Here is a 20,602-nt window from a genome sequence, read left to right as displayed (position 1 = left end):
TCCCCTCCCCAGACTCAGGGAACAGGGATGACTCCATCCATGGACCTGTCCTGGTTCTCTCCATCTCACGTCTGACCATGTGTCTCTCCTCCACTGGCTGGCCTGCATGCCCTTGTGCTGTAACTTCTCGATGTTGCGCTTGGCTTCCTTTCACCTGTAAATTGTGAGCTACACTTTCAAACCTAGCTAAGAAATAGCCCTCATATTGAAATGGCTTCTGTAGACTAGGTTTGACAGATGTAAGTCTTTGATTCTTTGGCTTTGGTTTTTGTGCCTGTTACGGTTTCACACACATTCATTAAGAAGAAGCCATTACCATCGGTGTGGTGTTAATTTTTTTTTCAAATTCCAGTATGTTTGTCAAGTCCCCTATTTCACTCAGCAGTGTGTTTGTTGACATCGATGTGAGTGATGCCGTGTCCACCCTGGTCCAGTGTCGGATGCTGTAGTTTACCACTGGTAGAATGGTTGGAGCTGGAGGGGTTAGCTGACTCCTTGCAGAAATTACCCTGTAAGAAAGCGAACCAGGGTAGGGAAGACAGATTTACATGCCATGCAGCTCAAAATGACAACTACATTGTCATTTCATTGTGAATACTTTTAGGTTCTATATTGGCTGTGATCTTTGTACTAACTGGTATCATGGAGAATGTGTTGGCATCACAGAAAAGGAGGCTAAGAAAATGGATGTGTACATCTGTAATGATTGTAAGCGGGCACAAGAGGGCAGCAGTGAGGAATTGTACTGTATCTGCAGGACACCTTATGATGAGTCACAGTGAGTTGATAAGAGCATCTGTTTGACAATTCAGGAAGCTGCATTGCTCAACTGGTCACTTGATCTGAAAATGAAAAGCAGGGCCTCTCTGCTGTGTGTCTTATACACCTACGTGACAAAGCCTTTCCAGTTGTTTTCCTCTTTTTCCCTCTTTCTTTCTCCTTCAAAATGTATGTTGCTTCCTAGTGAATGATTGAGTTGCATTGGGGGAAATGTGGTTATAACAGTAGATTTGATTCTTCAATATGTAATAGAAAGTAATGTGATGAGAACAGCCTGACAGTGGGCCTTCACCTTGTCTGAAGTGGTGCTCTGTTACAGACTAGAAAAGCACCCTTTGGGATGAGCTGTGGCTACTTGAAACATTTTTTTTTTTTTTTTTTTTTTTTTTGCCTTATTTTGTTTTGAGCTTTACAATCAATCAAATGATTTACATTTTCCCTCAAATTGGTTCTTTAGTAGTACATAGTACTTTTAATACATGTTTACTATTGTTCTTAAGATCTAAAGTACCTGGTTAACACATTGGAATGTCATCTCAAGACATACTGAAGTTATGTTATCCCCAGGGCTTAGCCAATTGTCAGTTGCATGATGGCTTTAAAGGTGAATTCTAAGCAGAAGGAGCCTGTTCTTTCTGGCCTCACATTTCCATTTTGGATCTTGCAGATTTTATATTGGCTGTGATCGATGTCAGAATTGGTACCACGGGCGCTGTGTTGGCATCTTGCAAAGTGAGGCAGAGCTCATTGATGAGTATGTCTGTCCACAGTGCCAGTCGACAGAGGATGCCATGACAGTGCTCACTCCACTGACAGAGAAAGATTATGAAGGCTTGAAGAGGGTGCTGCGCTCCTTACAGGTGAGAAGCTGCCCAGGGTGGCATCTGAAGATGGAACCAAGCCCGGCTGACTGGGAAGACATGTCTAGGGTTTGAACTTCTCATTCTCCAGAGAGCACACTTAGCTCTCTCCCACGGCTTGGTGTGAAGGGCTGGACAAAGTGCACTTTGGCACTTGCCAGTAACATGGAGTTTCCCAATTGTTGCTCATCTACTGCTATAGAGTCGGAGGGCGTTGGGTTTCCCTTCCGTTCTACTTTTAGCGAAAACTGTATCTCATAGGCATAGATGAGAAAAGTCAAGACAGAATATTGGATTAAGTCTCTGCTGTAGCTGCAGTCACAGAGTCAAAGGAACTGGGAAATCAGTCCCTGACACCTCATTACCGGAACCTTCCACCCCAGCTCATTGCAGGGACTGCTGTGCCGGTGTTCCTCAGCTGGCAGGTCATCACACAGGAAGCAGAGTGTAGGCTTCATGACTATTGCTGGTACCCTACACATGTCTCCAGGGGCCTCAGATCAGAGCCACCTTGGAGGATTGTGACTATAAATGGTGTTCATTTTAAGAAAGTTTGTGATGGCTGTCTGAGTCACCTTGTGTAAACAATTTCATTTCTTCAATGTAAAACTGACTCAAATTCTCAGGCTTCCTCGATCCAGTGAGTCAGCTGAATTGTGTGTGTGTGTGTGTGTGTGTGTGTGTGTGTGTGTGTGTGTGTGTGTGTGTAAAATGAACTTCTGCTGGCAGTAACGACACTTGTTCTTTATTGTAGGCCCATAAGATGGCTTGGCCTTTCCTTGAACCAGTAGACCCCAATGATGCACCAGATTATTACGGGGTTATTAAAGAGCCAATGGGTAAGTGCTTGAGCTGAATAGGAACATGCTTCTCAGGAGTCGTGGGCAGCATCTAATCGTCCATAATGCTGATGTGTCGGGAGAGTATCTTGGGCATGCAGGCAACAGTGAGGTGGCTTTTGAAGCTGGGTTTCATAGGCACTCTTAGACCAAGCTGTCCCAGACGCCTCCTGCCTGCACCTCCCAAGTGTTGAAGTTACAGGAAGGTGCCACTGTGATCTGAGAATATCTATTGAAATTTCCATATGCATGCCTTTAAGCTAGCAGCTTAACATGGGGACGAATGTATATTCACAGCAGCAGTGTTTGTGATGGCATAACACTGAACTGCACTAAACCACTACTAGTCACTGAGTCACACCCTGGATGAGTAGAGTTGTACAGCTGTAGAAAGAATGGGTGGGGGCAGGGAACCAAGCCTGATGGACAAGCAGAACTGACAACCACCAGTGGAGAAAGAGCCAAGGGAGGGTAAATGTAGTTGGAATTTTCCTGCCTGGCCCAGTCAGGACAAATCTCTCTTACCCACCAGTCCCACAGTTGCTCAGACCCAACCAAGAAAGCACACAGAAACTTACATTGTTTACAAACTGTATGGCCGTGGCAGGCTTCTAGTTATCTGCTTCTTCTATCTTAAATTAACCCATTTCTGTTAGTCTATACTTTGCCACATGGCTTGTGGCTTACCAGTGTCTTTACATGTTGCTTTTCATGGCGGCGGCTGGTGGTGTCTCTTTCCAGCCTTCTACTTCCCAGAATTCTCTTCTCTCTTGTCCTGCCTATACTTCCTGCCAGGCCACTGGCCAATCAGAACTTTATTTACACAGAGCGATATCCACAGCACTTAAAGCCTTTCCCAGGAGAAAAAAACACTAGTGGACAAGTTATAACTGGTCGGACCAAGAGGGGCAGCTATGTGCAGTTGCATTTCAGAATAATGCTCCAGCTGAAGATGTCAAAAAAAAAAAACTAGAGCAGAAAAATTTCCAAACTGTTGAAGCATTCCCTCCAGCTGATAGAAGAATTGTGTTTTTAAAGCCAACGATGTGTCCTTCAGAGAAGGGAGAACATGAAGAGGATGGGGGGAAGATCGTTTAAATCCACCCGAGGGCTGAGTGCTTGCTTTACAGACTTGGAGGCCTGGGACAGTCGGTGATTCTCCCTGTTGATCTCTTCAGAACAGTGATTCTGACAGCTTTGAGTGGCTTAGAGGTTGAATTTGCTGGAGCTGGAGAGATGGCCCAAAGGCTAGGACAGCTGTCCGCTCTGCCAGTGGGCTCAGGTTTGAGTCCAAGCTCCCAGTAAGATACATGCGGTTAGTTAGCACTATCTGTAGCACAGAGGGACCTGACTCCCTCACCCCCTGCTCGGCACACGTACATGGTATTTTAAAATTGAATAGTTCTTAATTTATTAACCAACTTTGGCTTTCAATATTATTTTTGCCTTGTAGTTTCTGAGACATTGCATTCTATAGCCCAGCTGCCGTCTGTTTCTAGGTTTTAAGCAATAAAATATATTCATCTGCACTCCCTTGTTGTTTTGAAATGGGGTCTCATTGTAGTCCTGGATGCCCCAGAACGTGTAATCCTCCTGCCTCAGCCCCCTACGTGCTGGAATTGCTGGTGTGTATCCCATTCCCAGAGACTACTGTATATTTACTAAAAGTTTATAAATGTGTATAAAAATGTTTAGATGGTTTAGACTAACTTGAAAATGAAGATGGCTTTGAGGGCTGAGGGAACCCGCGTTGTGTTACTGAGCCTAATGTAAGATCATAAAGCCCCTACTACCAGTGGTGTTTAGAATTCTACGGTGTGTTCCTACTTCAGAATTCAGTACGCATAGTTGTTTGTGTTTGCTATTTTACTATGCTACAAAAGGTTGAAAAAAGAAAAAGGAAAAAAAAAAAAGCCACATGGTGTTGATGGCTGTACACACCTTTAGGCGGACTTTTGTGAGTTTGAGGCCTGACTGATCTTCAGAGTGAGTTCCAGGACAGCCAGAGCCACACAAAGAGACCCTGTCAATAAAAACTATTTCTGCTGGGTGGAGTGATGCATCCCTTTAATCCTACCACTCACACCTTTAATCCCAATACCCAGGAGGCAGAGTTTGAGGCCAGCCTGGTCTAAAGGGCAGCCAGGGCTACACAGAGAAACCCTGTCTCAAAACACCAAAAAAAACCAAACCAAAACAAAACAAAAGGCAGTTGAATGAAAGCTGGTCTGTGTAGTTAATTACAAATGAAAGCACCTTCTCAGCAGCAGCCAGGAGTGGTGTCTTAGAAATCAAAATGGAAACAGTGTTGAACAGTGTGAGGCGGTCTCGACTATACAAACTAGCCTCCAGATGGGGAGTATCACATTCTGACGATTTGAGGTAAACACACATGTGGAGTTCATGAGAGCTGCAGGACATGACCTCATTGGGAAGACCTTAAAGCTTTGAAAATATTTTATGTTTTGTGTTTTTAAGACCTTGCCACCATGGAAGAAAGGATACAAAAGCGTTACTATGAAAAGCTGACAGAGTTCGTGGCAGATATGACCAAAATTTTTGATAACTGCCGTTACTACAACCCCAGCGACTCCCCCTTTTACCAGTGCGCGGAAGTCCTTGAGTCATTCTTTGTACAGAAACTAAAAGGATTCAAGGCGAGCAGGTAAGCATGGTGTTCAGTATTCTGACATAAATCACTTCTCCAGACTCTGTACTGTCCTATTGAAGGACCAGCCAGTGGAGTGTTCATAGTAGTAAGTCTGTTCCTTCAAATAAAAAAATACTATTCGTACAACGTCAAGACTACAACATTACGCTAGGCGTGGCAATGTACAACTTTAATCCCAGCACTCAGCAGTCAGAGGAGTTTGAATTTTAAGATCAGCTTGGTCTACCAAGAGAGTGGAAGGCCAGCCAGGGCTATAGTGAGACCCTGTATCAACAAAGGAACAAAAAAAGACAATGGCATTATGGTCTACTCTTCCCGATGGGAGCAGGTCATTACTGAGAAAGCCCTGTGTCTATTAATGTGGTTAAAGTGAAATACCGTCCATGGGAATCTTGTCTGCAGGACCTGTGACAAGCAGGGAGGCCTCTGGCTCCCCTTGAGCCACCCAAGGAAAAAGCCAGCAAGAGGGCTTTTCATACTCTCCTTGAGTTATGTGTGCTGCATCTTAGAAGTCATCAAATGATGATTTCCTGAGTGTTTTTTCTAGGCTGTTCTAAACCCTAAAAACATCGTAGCAACTTTTCGTGAAGTTTTGTTACTGTGACCTTCGTGCCCTTCTGTGTCTTTCTCAACTTCGACCCCCATCTCAGTCCCATAAAGTTCTTCCTCCTGTAGAGGCTTGGAACCTCTCCAGGGGGAACAGCTCTCTCTCAGCTGCTACCATTCTGTAGCCTTAAGAATCCTCATTCACCATACCATGTCCACCCACCTACCTGCTCACACAGCCCTGGACGTGCAGATCATGTAGACGTTAGGTGGGTTGGAGCCCGGGCATCTATTATCAAAAGCATTAGATAGAGTGTTGGAATTTGTATCGTAAATTAATAACAGAGAGAACACTGAAATCTCATCAATAGTGCGCAAATGGGTAAAGATCAGCTCATGAGTCCAGTGCAAACCTAATCCAGATTCTTCTAGAAAATTCAGGAGAGGTCCCAGCATATTGCCCAGAGAGCCCCACATATGTAAATTCCAGATTTCAATAGAAAATCAAAGAGAAGTAACCTAAGATCCAAGCAGCTGTGTTGGAAGTAGTGCTGGCATCTAGCAAATGGAGGCCGGAGAGGCTGCTTACCAGACTTTGTTGGTCAGGCCAGCCTCTGTGACAAAGAATTAACCAGCCCCAGATTGTCACAAGGGACACTGAAAACTCATCCTTTATCTAAAGTGAGAGTCACCAGAGATTGCAAGTTGGAGACCTAGCAAGATTCTGTCTCAAATAGCAGAGAAGTAACTGCCCATTAGGCAGTGCCTGCCAGGTATCACCTCTTCTGAAGATTAGGAGACACCCAAGACAAGCCAGACATGCATTGGCAAAGCAAAGGTCTATGGTGGAGCAGAAAAAGAGTCCAGAAAGAACAAGAACTTTTTACTGACGGCACATGCCCCTGTATCGTGTCCCAAGCAACTGTCAAGCACACTGCACCTACATCCTGGTGGACAGATTATTGGAAAAAGACAAAATTGTGATGAAAGTTCACATCATGAAAATTATGAAATAATACTCAGTGAAAAGTCAAGAAGAATAGAAAAGACAAAGAAAATTACCAAAGGATTCTGGTCAGAAAGTAAACCCTTCAGCACCATTGGTCACTGAGCACAGTCATCAAGAACCTGCTTTATGCTACCCCAGGGATGCTGGGGAGTGAGGAGCCTCAGCTCTGTGGTTTGCATCCTTGCGGGAGATTGAGGAACATTGCTAATATGCCAGGGCAAGCAATAGGACAGATGGAGAAACAGCCAGTGCATACACTGCTGTAACATTTTTAACTGACAAGGTTAAAAGAGCTTCCAGAAGACAGAACAGAACAGGATTAGACTGGTGATCGGTATCTGTGGAAGGGGAGACTATCCTAGCCCTTCAGGAAATGTAGTCAGTTTACATGTGTACAGATGTAAATAGTACAGAGAAAGCAGGACATTTCGTTAATTGTGTAAGGAAAGGCCCTCACAGGTTACTATCCCACAAGGAACAAGACCTAGCCCAATGGTGGTGGCCACGCCTTTAACCCCAGCACTCAGGATGCAGAGGCAGGCGGCTCTCTGAGCCAGGTCTACTAAGCATGGAGTTCCAGGACAGCTCCTGGTATGGTGACTCCTGCCTTGGTGCTGCATGTCTTTAATCTCAACTACAGAATAATGAGACCGTGTCTCAAAAACCAAAGGAGAAGAAAAGGAAACCAGGCCTTGAGTCCAAGAAACAAGAGGTCCCAGCAACCAACCAAGAATGCCTGAAACCTACAGTGACATTTTTATGGCCAATGTGTGTAATGAGTGTCCAGATCAGAAGACCTCAATGGAATATGCCCGTGATAGGAATGTCTAGGGAAAAAAGGGGTTTTGACATGAGCTAATTGGTTGGAGTTCAAAAAAACCTAACACTGTGACTTGACCAAAAAGGGGGGAAGGAGGAAGGGTAAGAAGAATGCTTTCTCAGAAATGGTTGCTGCTGCAGAGAAAGAGCGGGGTCACTGAAGCTTCAGCCACCCGAGTCAGCCTAAGGGGGTATTAGTGAAAGACAGAATTGGGAGTTCCAGGGAGATAAATGGGCTCAAAGAGAGAAGTGGGAGAGTGGCTAGGTGGGCTCACCTCTCATTTGCCAAAGCAAAATCAAATTGGAAGAAATGAGAAGTGCAGCTACGGAATGGATGAGGAAACAGTTGCTACAGCCTAGCAAGCGGAGCAGAGGCCGCTGCTCCTTCACAAACCCGTGGTGGGGGCGTTCCCATTCATGCCGTGTGCAGTTAGTCATCCAGTGAGATCTGGAAGCTGGCTGCGTTGAGTCCTACCCTTGGTGCCAGACTTGCAGGCAGAGTCCCAGAGCGGAGGGTGAAGGAAAGACTCGACAGTCCCAGGGCTTGTGTCAAACTAAAGGATCTGAAGAAGATACAAGGCGGCTTAGTAACCTTCAAGAGGGGGTGTGTGTGTGTGTGTGTGTGTGTGTGTGTGTGAGAGAGAGAGAGAGAGAGAGAGAGAGAGAGAGAGAGAGACTATCACATCATGCCACCAAGCCGCTTTCTTGGCTTTGTGTGCAGTAGAACACTGGTGTACATTTAAGAACACCAGGACTAAAGTTGGCTCAGTTCTGCTCCAGTGCATTCTCCAAGATTGTGTGCACATTATTCTCATTACTTTGTTCTGAATCATTTATACCATCCATGTTCTTTCTTTTCTTACAGATTGTGATATCTTTAGTCTGAATTTTTAACTGGAATCAGAACTGGATGTTGGGGTCACTGTTTATTGTACCACATGATTGCCTAATTCAAAATTTCCCTCCCAAAAGTTGACACTAGTTAATGTAATTTTTTTAATGTTAAATACAGACGTGTAGATACGTAAAAACTTCATTCTGGCAGTCATGTTGGACAATGTGTTTAAAGAACTGTGAATGCTCGGGATGCTGTACCTACCTGCTATTGCAATATAAAGTGCTGAGTCAGTCCTGCTACCTGTACAGTAATTTGGTTACCAACAGTTGTGAATGAAACTGGGAAATGAAAAGGACTTTCTGGGCTTCAGTTGAAAAATGTGATGTTAATATTGCTCCTTGTCTTCTGATAGACCTTTCCATTTCTGTACCACTGTAAATAGACAGGCACACACACCTTTTACTACAGTAAAGCTTTTATAAATGTCTCTGTCCCATTTGTTGAAAATGGTGTAATCTTAATAAACAATATATATTCACTTATATATACATATATTTTTAAACATTGGCTTTTTCCAGTGAACTACCGTGTTTACTGTACAGTGAAAAGTTTTAATACTATAGCTAGAAGATTTCTTAATTGTTAATTTTCTTATAATTGCTTGCCAAGGATGAGTGAAAGAATGTGGCTGCTACCCCAGACTGGCCTTGGTGTCCACGTAAAGTATCATTGTCTCAGAAATGAAGGGCGCTTAATTGTCCCTTTTTCTGTATTCTGTAGGTCTCATAACAACAAGCTGCAGTCTGCCGCTCCTTAGAGTCAGCCTGTCACTAAGCGAGACCCAGCGAGAGTCTGGTGGTCTGAACTATTTAAATTAAAGCACCAGATGTTTTCAGTCAGGCTATCCTGACAAGGCTTGACCGTAACCTCGTTCCTATTGGTCACAACAGTCCAGTTGTATTCTTGGCCAATTTTGTCCAACGGACAAAGGAAAAGCAAAGTCCACGGCACCATTGTCTTGTCAAGAGCAAATGGCTTTTACTGTTGTGGCAGAAGCAGGAAACTTTTGTTTATTGAAAAAAAAAAAAAAAAAGGAAAAAACAAGGAAAAAAAGATGCTATGGGGTCAAGTGTAACTCCGTGGAGATGCCACGTCCGCTCTTCAGTGAAGAAGCTGCTTAGAGTCACAGAAACCTTCCTGACTGTATTTATTTATTGTCGCAAAGAGACGCTTTTTTATTGCCGCCCTCATTTGTCAGCTGATTATTTTTTCTTATAAGATCCAGCCCTGGTTACATGTATCCACCCTAGATCTTATCATGATTCCTGTAGGTGACGTACAAGGCGACCTCTAGATGTCTTTTCTTTCTATGAAAGGAGCTGCTATGTACACATGTGCACACACAACTGGGAATCAACAATGAGTTTATTGTTCATGGTAGACACAGAGGAGGCGTGCAGAAAGGCTGGGATAAGTGGTCCTGGACTACAGACTTCGTTGCCTTGAATACACCAGTACAAGCGGTCATTTACTCTGCACCAATCTAAATGAGCAAAATCTATTTGAAGGGATCTTGTTTGTAAACATTTGTCAGATTCTACTTTTTTTCTTTTTGTATTAAAATTCAACTATGGATGTATATGAACCGAAATAAATGGAGATAATTTTTCTCCCACAGATGGAGGTCTCTTTGAATGTGCGCTAATATTACTTGTAAGCCCTTGTTGGGAAGAGGGAGGGCCACCAGGACACACAGGCAGGAGGCCTGAGTTTCTCCAGTAGAGCAGAGGCCTTTTTCATAAGTCCCAGTCACCACATCAGAGAAAACCTCTAGGGAGCTGAGGCCACGTATCAGTTGGTCATAGCTGTAATGACAGGGATATGACACTGTACGTTACCTTCATCCCCACCGTCTGTGATTCTAGGCAAACTACCAGTCACAGACAGACAGCTCCCTGTAGGGTGAAGGATTTCGATGACCTTGGCCTCCACTTTGTGTTGGTTGGGTTCTTTGGGTTTTGTTGTTGCTATGGGAAAGCGTCCCACGAGCAGGGTGCAGGGTAGAGCAGACAGGTGTGTTCTGCATGTGCCTCCTGCTAGGGTTCCACTTTCCCCGTGTGCTGTTGTGCAGACCAGCTGGAGTTGGGTTATGCAGCTCCGCAGATGGTGTCCTAGATTTTGCACTAGTCCACATTAGCCTTGTCCTGCTGAGTTTAGAATCTACCTGGCTTTTTGTTTGGTGTTGCCTTGCTATGCAAAGCCTTCCCCAGCCCCTGGTTTCTCAAAAGGAAACTGTGGCAACAGTTGGCAATTCTTCTTCCAGGCTCAGGTGTACAGGTCCTTCTGGGTTCACACGCTCTGTTGAACCCACTCCCTCTGGACATAAAAACGTCACTTTAGCCTGTGCTTATGGCTAAAGAGACTGACTGCTCAATATGGTAACAAAGTTTTTGCTTAAACTATTAAGGTGGAAGTAGTTAATAAATACAGGCTATTTTGCCCTTTTAGTTTACAAAAAGAAAATGTTCCATGTTGTAAGCACCGTGCTGATGCAAGAATTCTACATTTTAATGATAGAACGTGATTCTGCATCTAGCCACACTGCAGTATTCCTGTACTCTATACATATATCTAGGTATATATGGGCTCAGTCACGTCAGCTTGTTGCAGCAAGAGCTTTCCTACCTGTAGGCAATAGATTGCTATGTTTTTAACAAATTGTAGCAAATTCTAAATAATTCTTTTTGTACGTAATAGGACATTTCATCCTAAAAAAATAATAATAAAGTAATGTTTTTGACATTGGATTCTGTGCAGTTTCTAATGAAACAATGGTTGGTTGGTTCACTGTTTGATACATTTTCTGTAGCTGTTGGCATTGCCAAGTTGTACAGAAGGGGGGGGTGGGCTGTGGATTTCTGAGACTGGGAAGATGTTAATTTCATATTGTGTACTTAATGGTATAAAGACTTTTGCAATTTCTATCACCATATAAAGACATTTTATAATTTTATCAGACTATAGAGCTTTAGTCTTTCAAAAGGAATTTTTGAAAAACGTACATTCTTATTTCAAAAGCTGCTTTTCTATGAATCTGATTTGAGGAACTTCTGCTACTCAGAGAAAAGTTAAACTGTTGGCTTTGGCAGCCTGAGTGGTCCGATGCACACTGGTGATATATATGGTTAGGATGTTTCTGCCCAGGCTTCGCACCTATAATCTGTACATTCTTTGCTTTGATAGATTTCTTTGGCTAAAAGTATTTTTAGCATTTCCTGTGCTTCATCTCCAAATTCACAATTTGAGACCATTTCATAAGAGATATTTTCATAATGTCTGTAAGGCTTTTTTTTTTTTTCCTGAGCAAATTCTTCCGGGTTTGTATTACTGTCCTACAGTAGGTCAACGAAATTGTGATCTTTTGGAGATGTTTCTACAGTAAAAATGACCTTTTTCCATTTGGAGTGGCCTGGAGTGCTGTGTAGGGACCCTGACAATGTGTTGCTGTTTGTAACCTTTCCTCTTAAGATCTGCAAATAAAACTTCTTTCCCTGTCTCTGTCCATTTGTGTCAGGTCAGATCTTGGTTCTCGCGTTTCTAATTGATGTAAGAGCCAACCTGGTGGCTGTACACTCAGCCTGACAGCATTTACTCTGCGTGCGTGCGTGCGTGCGTGCGTGCGTGCGTGCGTGCGTGCCTGATGTCAATGGGGATCAGAAGAGGATGTTGGATCCCTTGGAACTGGAGTTTACTACGGTTGTAAGCCACCAGGTGGGTGCTAGGAACTGAACCCAGGTCCTCTCAAGAACAGCCAGTAATTTTTAACTGCTGAGCCATCTCTCCCACCCCTGTGGTTCACTCTTGTCCCAGTGGAGGCAGATCCCCAGCAGGGCCTTGAACTTAGGAGTGTCATTCTCTCCTGAGCAAGGTACTGGCTGATATGTCCATGGGGTGGAGACAAGGGGAGGGGACTCTAGTCATCTGGTGTAATTTGAGGAAGTTTTAGATACATAGAATGAGATTCTGGGAAAGATATTTCTGAGAGTAGTATACCCCTTGATCCAGTGTAAACCAAACTTCAACTAACAAAGTACTGTATTTTAAAGTTAGTATCACACACACCAAGAGGCAGGAGGAGGAGGGAGATTCCCTAACAAAAGAAAACCATGTCCTTTTCCCTCCTTGAATCCTTGAAGTACCAGTTTAATTTGAAGGACAGATACTGTTGAATTACCTTGAAAGCAACTGGGTATTTATTGCTGGGGACTATTGTGTATGTACATAAACACAAAGGACCTTTTGTCTCTGCAGCACTGACCCATGTCCTGGGGTGTGGGAGTATAGAATCTATCAATGGGACAAGAGGATTAGAGACAATGATTTGCTCATTAAGTTTTTCTATAAAATTAGAAATTGCAACCAAGGTCCTGTGTGAATGTGGAAAAGGTGATTCTTCCAACCTCTTTGCTAAGCTGCAGTCTCCAGGGTTCTTTGCTGTCCCCCTTTCCACCACTCACTGACTGTGACTGAACCTCACTAGCCTTGCCTTGTAGACCCAGTCTTGAATGGTGGCTTTTGTTTTTATCCAGTCAGTCTCTACAACAAGTGGCCTGCATTTCCACCGTAGTCCTGACCTCCCAAGTATATTGAACCTGGGGGTCTAACATTGGTCTTTTTATGTGTATGTGTCTGTCGGGAGGTGTGTGCACAGGTGCCCAAGGGGACCAGGAGAGTGCACCAGATGCCCTAGAGGTACAGGGGATTGAGAGCCACTTGATGTGGATCTGGACTTCAGTCCTCTGTAAGAGGAGCAGGGATCTTAGCAACTGCAATCTTTCAAGATTCCACTTTCCCTTTCTGGGCCAGAGTCTCTTGTAGCCCAGGCTGGCCTCACACTATGTAGCCAAGGATGACTTTTACCATCATCCTGCCTCTACCTCCTGAGTGAGTAAGCATTATAGGCTTACTCTACCATCCTTAGCATTTAAAAACAAAAAAAGATTTTAATGAATTTGGACACATTTCGTCTTTGGGAAATTCTCCAAAAGACCAGCTGGGAGTTTGTGATACAGCTGCAGAGAGCCTGCAGTGAGTGCCCTCTCTTTGTTAAGTATAGAGCCAGGTGGCTTCTACAGTAAGTACGGAAAAAAAAAAAAAAAAAAAAAAAAGGTCTTAGTAATGCTTTACCACAAAGTAGAACCTTCCAGCTTTATTTTAATCATGTTTCTCATGTCTGAGGCCAAAGAGGCAACAGTTACCGTACTGCACATAGCTTCCCAGCCCCACAGGCTGTCCTGGAATTCTCTCTGTAGACCAGGCTGGCCTCAAACTCACAGAGATCCACCTGCCTCTGCTTCTTCAGTCCTGGGGGTAAAGGTGTGCGCCACCTCCCCCGGCAGCATGTTCTTCTTTGAGACAAAGTTTCCTGTAGCTCAGGCTGGCCTTGAACTCTTGATGCACACACCCCTCAGACATCACCACATCTGGCTACACATTGTGTCCTAAGCTATTGCTCCTGGCTTCCCAGTCAATTCTCCATGTTCCTCTTCTTCCCTTTGGCTGCCATCTTTGTGTGTTCCGTTCTCACTGTGGCTGTGGCTGGCCTGGAAGTCACAGATAAGCCACCTGCCTCTGCCTCTGCCTCTCCAGGACAGGGACTGAGGGTTCGTGCATTCTTAGCGTCTATTCTGAAATTCACTGAAGTGCATGCAGCCTGACCATCTGAAAGAAAATCAGGATGTCCTTGAAAAGGTAATTAAATTGAGCTAGTGATTGAAGGTTTTTCACACATAACGGAATGGATCCACTAAACCGGCCTGTGCACCGTCACTGATCAACACTTTTCAGGGTTTGGGAAGTAAGCTTGAGAAAGGCTTTTTCTCAAATCGTTAGGATCACTAAGGAAAAGGGGAAAAAAACAGCCAGGTGCATCCAAGATCTGATTTCAAGGCAAGATTTACTGCTTTTACAAACACAATGGTGATCCTGAGTCCTAACAGAAAAATGACATCAGATACACCAGAAAAAGTACTGGAGTAGACGCCAGTTTGGTACAAAACAGGTTATTCGGAGCAAGGGTGCATGACAGTGCCCAAGGTCACATCAGGAACACACTTGGAATGAGAGTTTGCTTGAATTAGCCCTTGAAACATAATTTTCATACTTAGCCTGGGTTCTGACCCTAGTGTATGATCTAAATGACATTTCATATGTAAATGGATTCTGACAGGGATGTTTACTCTCCTGTGTGGAATTTAAAACTCGATGCTTTAAATACAAAATCTTTGACACATGATAGATACTATTCAAAGTTGTATATTTAAATTTAAGAAATGTTTTGTGAACTATTTCTACTGAGAAAATGTATTAAATTAAAATAACTTAAAAACAACACAAAGTGGTGTGATCTGTTGACCCGGCGGGTCAGGTGTCTGAGCTATGTGCGTCACTATGACTGCCCCACTGTGCTCTGGAGCACACCTTGTCAGCGGTTTGTGAAGTGGCAGCTTTAGAGCTAAGCAGAACAAGTGGCTCTTAGCTGTGGGCCCAACTTCACACCGACGGGCCCCTGCTGTGTGACACCACCTGCTGAGTTCCAAATCTCTTGGGACCCCCAAGTGCACTGCGTGTGGGTGGCACCTCGAACTTGCCACTCCCGTTTTCGGTTGAATCTTTTCACGTAGCTGCTGCTACCCCTGAGCAGTCCATCTCCTGGCCGCAGGCGTCCTCTCAGGACCTGGAGCACAGCAGTGGGGAGCTGCCGTCTCTTGTGGTAGATGTGGCCCATCACAATATACCGGCTTCCTAAACAAAAGGACCAGAAGAGAAACGGTGTCATTTAAATGCCAAGAAATGTGGAATCTGAGCTTGACTCTGTCTTGCTGTGCATGTGGCAACTTATCTAACCTATAGGCAACAGGTGGACAATCTAAAGAAAAGATAACCTGCAGACAACCAACACTACAGAACAAAGCCCTGTCTGCCCCAGAACATCTCTAGGAAGAAATGAGAACAGGTAGCCCCAACATTACCACCAACCCCAAAAAGTCCTTTCTCAACTCAGTACTGAACAGTAGAGCTCCCGATTCACCACTCTTGAAAATGCTGTTCTGTGGGCTGGAGAGAAGGCTCAGGGGTTAAGAGCACTAGTTTTTCTTCCAGAGGTCCTGAGTTCAATTCCCAGCACCCAAATGGTGGCTCCCAACCATCTCTAAAGGGATCTTCTGTAATGCAGGCATACATGCAGACAAGTCACTTGTAAGTAAATAATAAATAAATAAAATGCTTAAGTTAGAAAAGAAAATGGTGTTTTGTCATGAATATGTGTCAACATATCAGTGTTTGGGATGTTTTGGTTTGGGTTGGTTGGCTGGTTTTTCGAGACAAGTTTTCCCTGTGTAACCAAGCTGGCCTCAAACTCAAGTTGATTCTGCTTTCCAAGTGCTGAGACTCAAGGCATGTATATAGCCAAAGCTGGCCTTGAACTCTGTATGTGGAGAGTGACCATGAAGTTCTGATCCTCCTGCCTCCAAATCCCTCCTGGGTATTGGAGTAGCAGGTGTACACTACAAATCCTGACCTTTTTTGCCAGAGCTGAGGACAGAACCCAGGGCCTTGCGCTTGTGCTCTACCACCTAGCTAACTCTCAAACCCCATTCCTGGCCTATTTTGTGCCAATCGCTGTTCTTAACTTTATGGGAGAGCTTCAAAAGAGAGCTGAAATGGTACTGTAACGTAACTTCTAGTGGTTACACTACTGTCCCACATAGCTTGGATTGAGCTCTACTAGTATCCCAGCATGTGTTGAAGCAGGAGGACGGCCATGAGTTCGAGGCCAGCGTGGGCTCCGTATCAATAGCCTATCTCATACAAATTCTGGGAATGTAACTGACGGTGTGCTTGCCTGGCACGTGTGAGGCCCTGCTCAATCCCTAGTCTTTGAAACGGGGGGAGTTGGGGGGTATGGTAACCAACAGAAGTTGGGCTGCAGCATTCAGGTCCCCAACAATAGTATAAAAGACACGCGTAGCCAGGGTGGGTGGTGGTGCACACCTTTGATCCCAGCACTGAGTTCGAGGACAGCCAGGGCTACAGAGAAACCCTGTCTCAAGAATTGAGTAAAGGACATATATGAGCTGGTCTTTTGGGCCAGTTTCGATACCAGGTTTAAGTTCTGGACACGGCTTATGGCAACCGGAGGAGTCCAGGGCTAGTATATGCACGCGGAAGAAAAAGCCGTCGGGAGTGATGTACAGGCGGCTCATCTTGTACAGCCCTTCGGGGTCCACCAGTAGAGTCACCAGCCGCAGGCCCGCGCCCAACACGTCCACGTCGTGCACGATTCCGTTCACGGCTGCTTTGGGCAAACGGGATTTGGAGAGAGGCATTACAACTAGCGCCAGGGTGGGGACCGGCGCGCGGGTTCCCGGGAGGGTGGGTGCGCTCACCGAATTCGCTGGCGCAGTAGGCCTCGCGCTCGTCCGCGTCCGCGCTGCAGGCGCGCGCGCACGACTGGGTCTCCAGCTCGGCGTCCTCGGGCGGCAGCGCCCGCGGGCTTCCAGAGGGCTGCGCGGCGGCGCGCGGCCGGTTCGGGTGGGCGGGGCCGGCGGCGCGCGCGCCCTGGGGTCGCGGGGCCCGAGAGCGCGCGCGCCGCGGGGAGTCCTCGGGCGAGGACGCGCGGTTCTCCGCCTGCGTGAGGCGCGGGCCCGGGAGCCCTGCGGGCGCGCGCGCCGCATCCCGGAAGCCGGCGCGGTTGTCAGCTGGGGGCGCGGGCTTCCGGCGCCGGGGCTCCGGCCAGGCGCGCGGCCCAGCATCCGCGGCTCGCGGCCGGCGCGCGAACTCGGGCAGCGGCTGCGCACGCGGCCCCGGCGTTTCCCGGGCGCCAGGCTTTCGGTGCGGCGGAGGAGCTGCGGGAGAGAGCGAGGCAGTGAGCCCAGGGGAGGTGCGACGGGAGCAGAGGGACCTCGGAGCGAGCACCTGCCCGAGCCCTGCACGGCAGGACCACTGCCTGCAGCACCAGGCCTCGGCTGCGAGTTCGAGGTTAACCTGGGCTACGGTGTGAAACTATCCTAAGAATAAAGAAGCAAACCAAGAATGGAGCCAAAGAACTTCACCAAATCTTTTCAAATTACAGTCTTCTATTCATTCTAGAGCTAAACACTTCAGGTAACACTGATTAAACTTCTGTCTTTACCCTTCAATACAACACACACACACACACACATATACGCGCGCACACACACACACACACACACACACACACACACACCTTTTTGCTATTTACAGTTTATTGAGAGAGTAACAAGAGCAAGCCCCGAGGGGAAGCGTCTCGAGTTACAGGTCTCTCCTAATTGTTTAAGCGCCCCTGACAACAGAACTATTTGGTTTTCCCATCCCTGTTTACACTGTCATCTTGGTCTCCTGAAGCATCAAGCATTTGTGAGTGGATTTTTATCTGGCTTCTTGGACACCACTTACTAGTAAACAACAGCTTAGAAAGGGGTTTTAAGGCGTGGCTGGGAGGCAAATGCCCGTGGTAAGTATAAAAGCACACATTAGTTACCCTCCCCATTAGAAAATCTCCCAGATACCATCAAGACATTTTTTTTTAATTATTAATGATTTTCTCCAGCTCTGCATACAGGTTAGTGCACAAACTTCAGCCTGCTTGAAATCTGGGCAGCTTTCCATGCACAGTTACACAATATCCCCCCCCCCCCAGTGCCCCTCCAGCCAAGCACAGCCCAAAGCCTGCTTTTCTCTCCATTTGCATTAGAGAGCTTGCTCTGCCCCTTGCAGCTTCGACAACACTTCATTTATTGTGATGTGTCTTGCCAGATGAATACTCATGAAAAAGCAGCTTTCTCCCAGTAGGAATGGCTAGTTATACAGTTTTATGTTTTTGTAAAGCCATTGGTTCTAACTTCCTGCATTGAACCGGTGCACCGGGTACAGCCAAATAAAGTTCTGGTGGCTAGCCAACTCCTGACTGTCAACTGTTGACCTCAACTGATTCCCACTGACACCACCATCTGTTGTCATGGGGAAGATGGTTTGATATGTGGGTTAAATGCCACTGACGTCCTTCAGTTTCCATGTGGGAGGAACAAAACACTGAAATAAATTGCCCGGTGAGGTGTGGAAGCTGTTTTTCCCAGAGATAGTGAAGTGAACAAAACATCCTAACAAAAGCAGAAGGGAGACCGCCTGATCCGTGTCTGTGGGTGTCTGAGTGTGTGTGTGTGTGTGTGTGTGTGTGTGTGTGTGTGTGTGTGTGTGTGTGAGATCAAGCATACCAGAGGCTATACCGGAGCTGCGTGGAGAGAGGCGGGATACCCGGAGCTGTCGCACCATCGCTGGCCTGTGTCACCATGCCTAGCCCGGAGCCTGTCCACAGCCAGCCGCGACCCCTTTTGACACTTCCCCTCCTCTGCGATGCAGCTATTTAACATGCAAAGTTTTCTCCAGCCTGCCTGGCTCGCACGCGATCATTTCAGCCGCTGAACCCGCGTCTTTTCTTCCGAAAAGGCTGCCAAGGAACATGAAATCTTGGGGGACCCTTGTCGCTGCTCGCTGGCACGCACGTAGAGCCGGAGTCGCCTGTCCCGCAGGCTCTGACCCTTGGCTCGTCCCGCCCTGCATCGCGCCCTTTTCCCAGTCCCTGGGGCGCTGCGTTTCAGCGACCTCACCTTTTCTCTCCGCCACCGGGGCTTCGGGGGACCATCCGATGATCAAACAGAGAAGCCAGAGGGCTCGAGCTGTCATTTTTGTAGACAGGGTTCCCAGGGCTGGAAAACGCAGCAAGGGCTTTGGCTCGCTTCCTCTCCCCCCACCCCTTCTCCACACACCCCCACCCCCGTCCATGCTAATGAGGGGCAGCCTTTGGGGAAACGGGCATCTCTGGCTGCACAGACCATTGAAAGAAAACCGAGCGGCGGGGATCTCGCCCTCTTCCCGAAGAGGGTCGGATGTGTGGTCCCGACTGGGATCTGTGGGCCAGAAGAACACCACTGCCGCCTCTCGCTCTCGCTCTGGATGGGTGGTGTGCTCCGCGGGAGGTGATAGGGCGAGGGGAGAGCGAGGGTTTGGAGGGAGTTGAGGGACAGGATAAAGGAAAGTGAGTGATGAAGTCAACAACAAATAAATCAGCGCTTAGAATAGCTTGGGCTTGTGCAGGGGAGGGGACTCCAGATGACAAAAAATCGCATTCCAGAACGTGTGAGGCAATTGCCAGACAAACCAAGTTTGGCAAAGCTGTTTGACTATATGTGCAATCTTGATATTCCAGAACCAGAAACGGGGGGCGGTTAGGGGGGGAACCTTAACGAAATGGTTTTTCTTGCCAGCCTTCTCCTCCTCCCCCGCTTCCCCCTCTTTCATCCATCCATCATTGATAACTGGTATTCAGCTGACCAGATTCAAGTATACACTGAATGCGTAAAGATTGGCAACCCACCTTTCCATTCCGGGGACATCTCATTGCTTGGGGAAAAGCCGACTTTTTATTTCTAAGAAAAGCAAATTCCTTTCCCGCTTATGTCCAGCTTCCTGACGCAGCAGCTTCCCTCGATTGGTCAGGAGTTAAAGGCCCATTTCCTTCAGATGAAATAAAACCAGCATTTGCCAAGGGGAGCGTGAGGGGATCACGTTCCCGGAGCAAGTCAGAAGCCTCAGGAATCACATCTCGGTCCACGGCTCCAAACCTAAATGGAAGCAGGAATACTGAGGTGACGGGCTTTGCGTGAGGTACACAGGATGCAGAAGAAAGGCCCGGCTTCCGTGGCACTCACATCCAGGGGCCAGAAAACACAGTGCTGGTGTACTGAGTGGATGCTGAGGCCATGGTCTCAGAAAAGACACGGAGAAGCTAGAACAGGAAAGCAAGGTTCCATCATGTTTGAGCTCTTGAAAAGGAACTACAGAGAGGCAGCCTTATGGCCCGCCCATTGGTTATATTCTACGAGGCAGGAGTGATGGAGCAACTGGCCCGAATTTAGTTTCCAAAAGAATACTCCGGGGTTGGGGGAAGGGGCTGGAGAGATGGTTTAGAGGTTAAGAGCACTGCTTGCTCTTCCAAAGGTCCTGAGTTCAATTCCCAGTAACCACATGGTGGCTCACAACCATCTGTAATGAGATCTGGTGCCCTCTTCTGGCCTGCAGGCATATGTGCAGACAAAAAACTGTATAATGAAAGAATTAATAAATAAATAAATAAATAATGAAAAAAGAATACTCCAGGGG

The 20,602-nt window shown here is 46.4% G+C and overlaps 2 protein-coding genes across 14 annotated transcripts in view; one reads left to right on the top strand and one right to left on the bottom strand.

Annotated features, from left to right (window-relative positions):
• Positions 1–11,924, top strand: part of Bptf (bromodomain PHD finger transcription factor) — a 109,228-nt gene extending 97,304 nt beyond the window's left edge. For 6 of the 10 annotated variants that reach the window (XM_036197240.1, XM_036197239.1, XM_036197237.1 and 3 more), the window contains 5 exons: positions 605–778; positions 1,448–1,640; positions 2,395–2,479; positions 4,958–5,144; positions 9,143–11,924. In XM_036197240.1, the coding sequence (XP_036053133.1) occupies positions 605–778; positions 1,448–1,640; positions 2,395–2,479; positions 4,958–5,144; positions 9,143–9,179 (676 nt within the window). In that variant the 3' untranslated portion in view covers positions 9,180–11,924. The other 4 variants (XM_036197242.1, XM_036197238.1, XM_036197236.1 and 1 more) reach the window with 2 other exon arrangements.
• Positions 11,925–14,299: 2,375 nt separating this feature from the next.
• Positions 14,300–20,295, bottom strand: C8H17orf58 (chromosome 8 C17orf58 homolog). 4 transcript variants are annotated; one of them, XM_036198063.1, is made up of 7 exons: positions 20,152–20,288; positions 19,818–20,064; positions 19,276–19,392; positions 19,051–19,149; positions 16,810–17,268; positions 16,524–16,718; positions 14,300–15,166 (listed from the first exon to the last, which is right to left on the bottom strand). In XM_036198063.1, the coding sequence occupies exons 2-7, from the start codon at positions 19,834–19,836 to the stop codon at positions 14,877–14,879; spliced, it is 1,179 nt and encodes a 392-aa protein (XP_036053956.1). In that variant the 5' UTR covers positions 19,837–20,064; positions 20,152–20,288; the 3' UTR covers positions 14,300–14,876. The 4 variants fall into 4 exon arrangements, with proteins under 4 accessions (XP_036053956.1, XP_036053957.1, XP_036053959.1 ...); XM_036198064.1 differs by having other exon boundaries at positions 16,524–16,715; positions 20,152–20,285; XM_036198066.1 differs by lacking the exon at positions 16,524–16,718 and having other exon boundaries at positions 20,152–20,295.
• Between the last annotated feature and the right edge of the window lie 307 nt (positions 20,296–20,602).

This window comes from Onychomys torridus, chromosome 8 (assembly GCF_903995425.1).
Source record: "Onychomys torridus chromosome 8, mOncTor1.1, whole genome shotgun sequence".
NCBI lineage: Eukaryota > Metazoa > Chordata > Mammalia > Rodentia > Cricetidae > Onychomys > Onychomys torridus.
This window is presented reverse-complemented; position numbering and strand designations above follow the sequence as displayed.

Bases quoted from the DNA above. Each gene is read 5' to 3' on its own strand.
- C8H17orf58 (XM_036198063.1), bottom strand. The intron at 17,269-19,050 runs GTGAGGTCGCTG...TCTCTCCCGCAG, and splicing joins CCCGGTGGCGGAGAGAAAAG to CTCCTCCGCCGCACCGAAAG. The intron at 16,719-16,809 runs GTGAGCGCACCC...GTTTGCCCAAAG, and splicing joins CTACTGCGCCAGCGAATTCG to CAGCCGTGAACGGAATCGTG.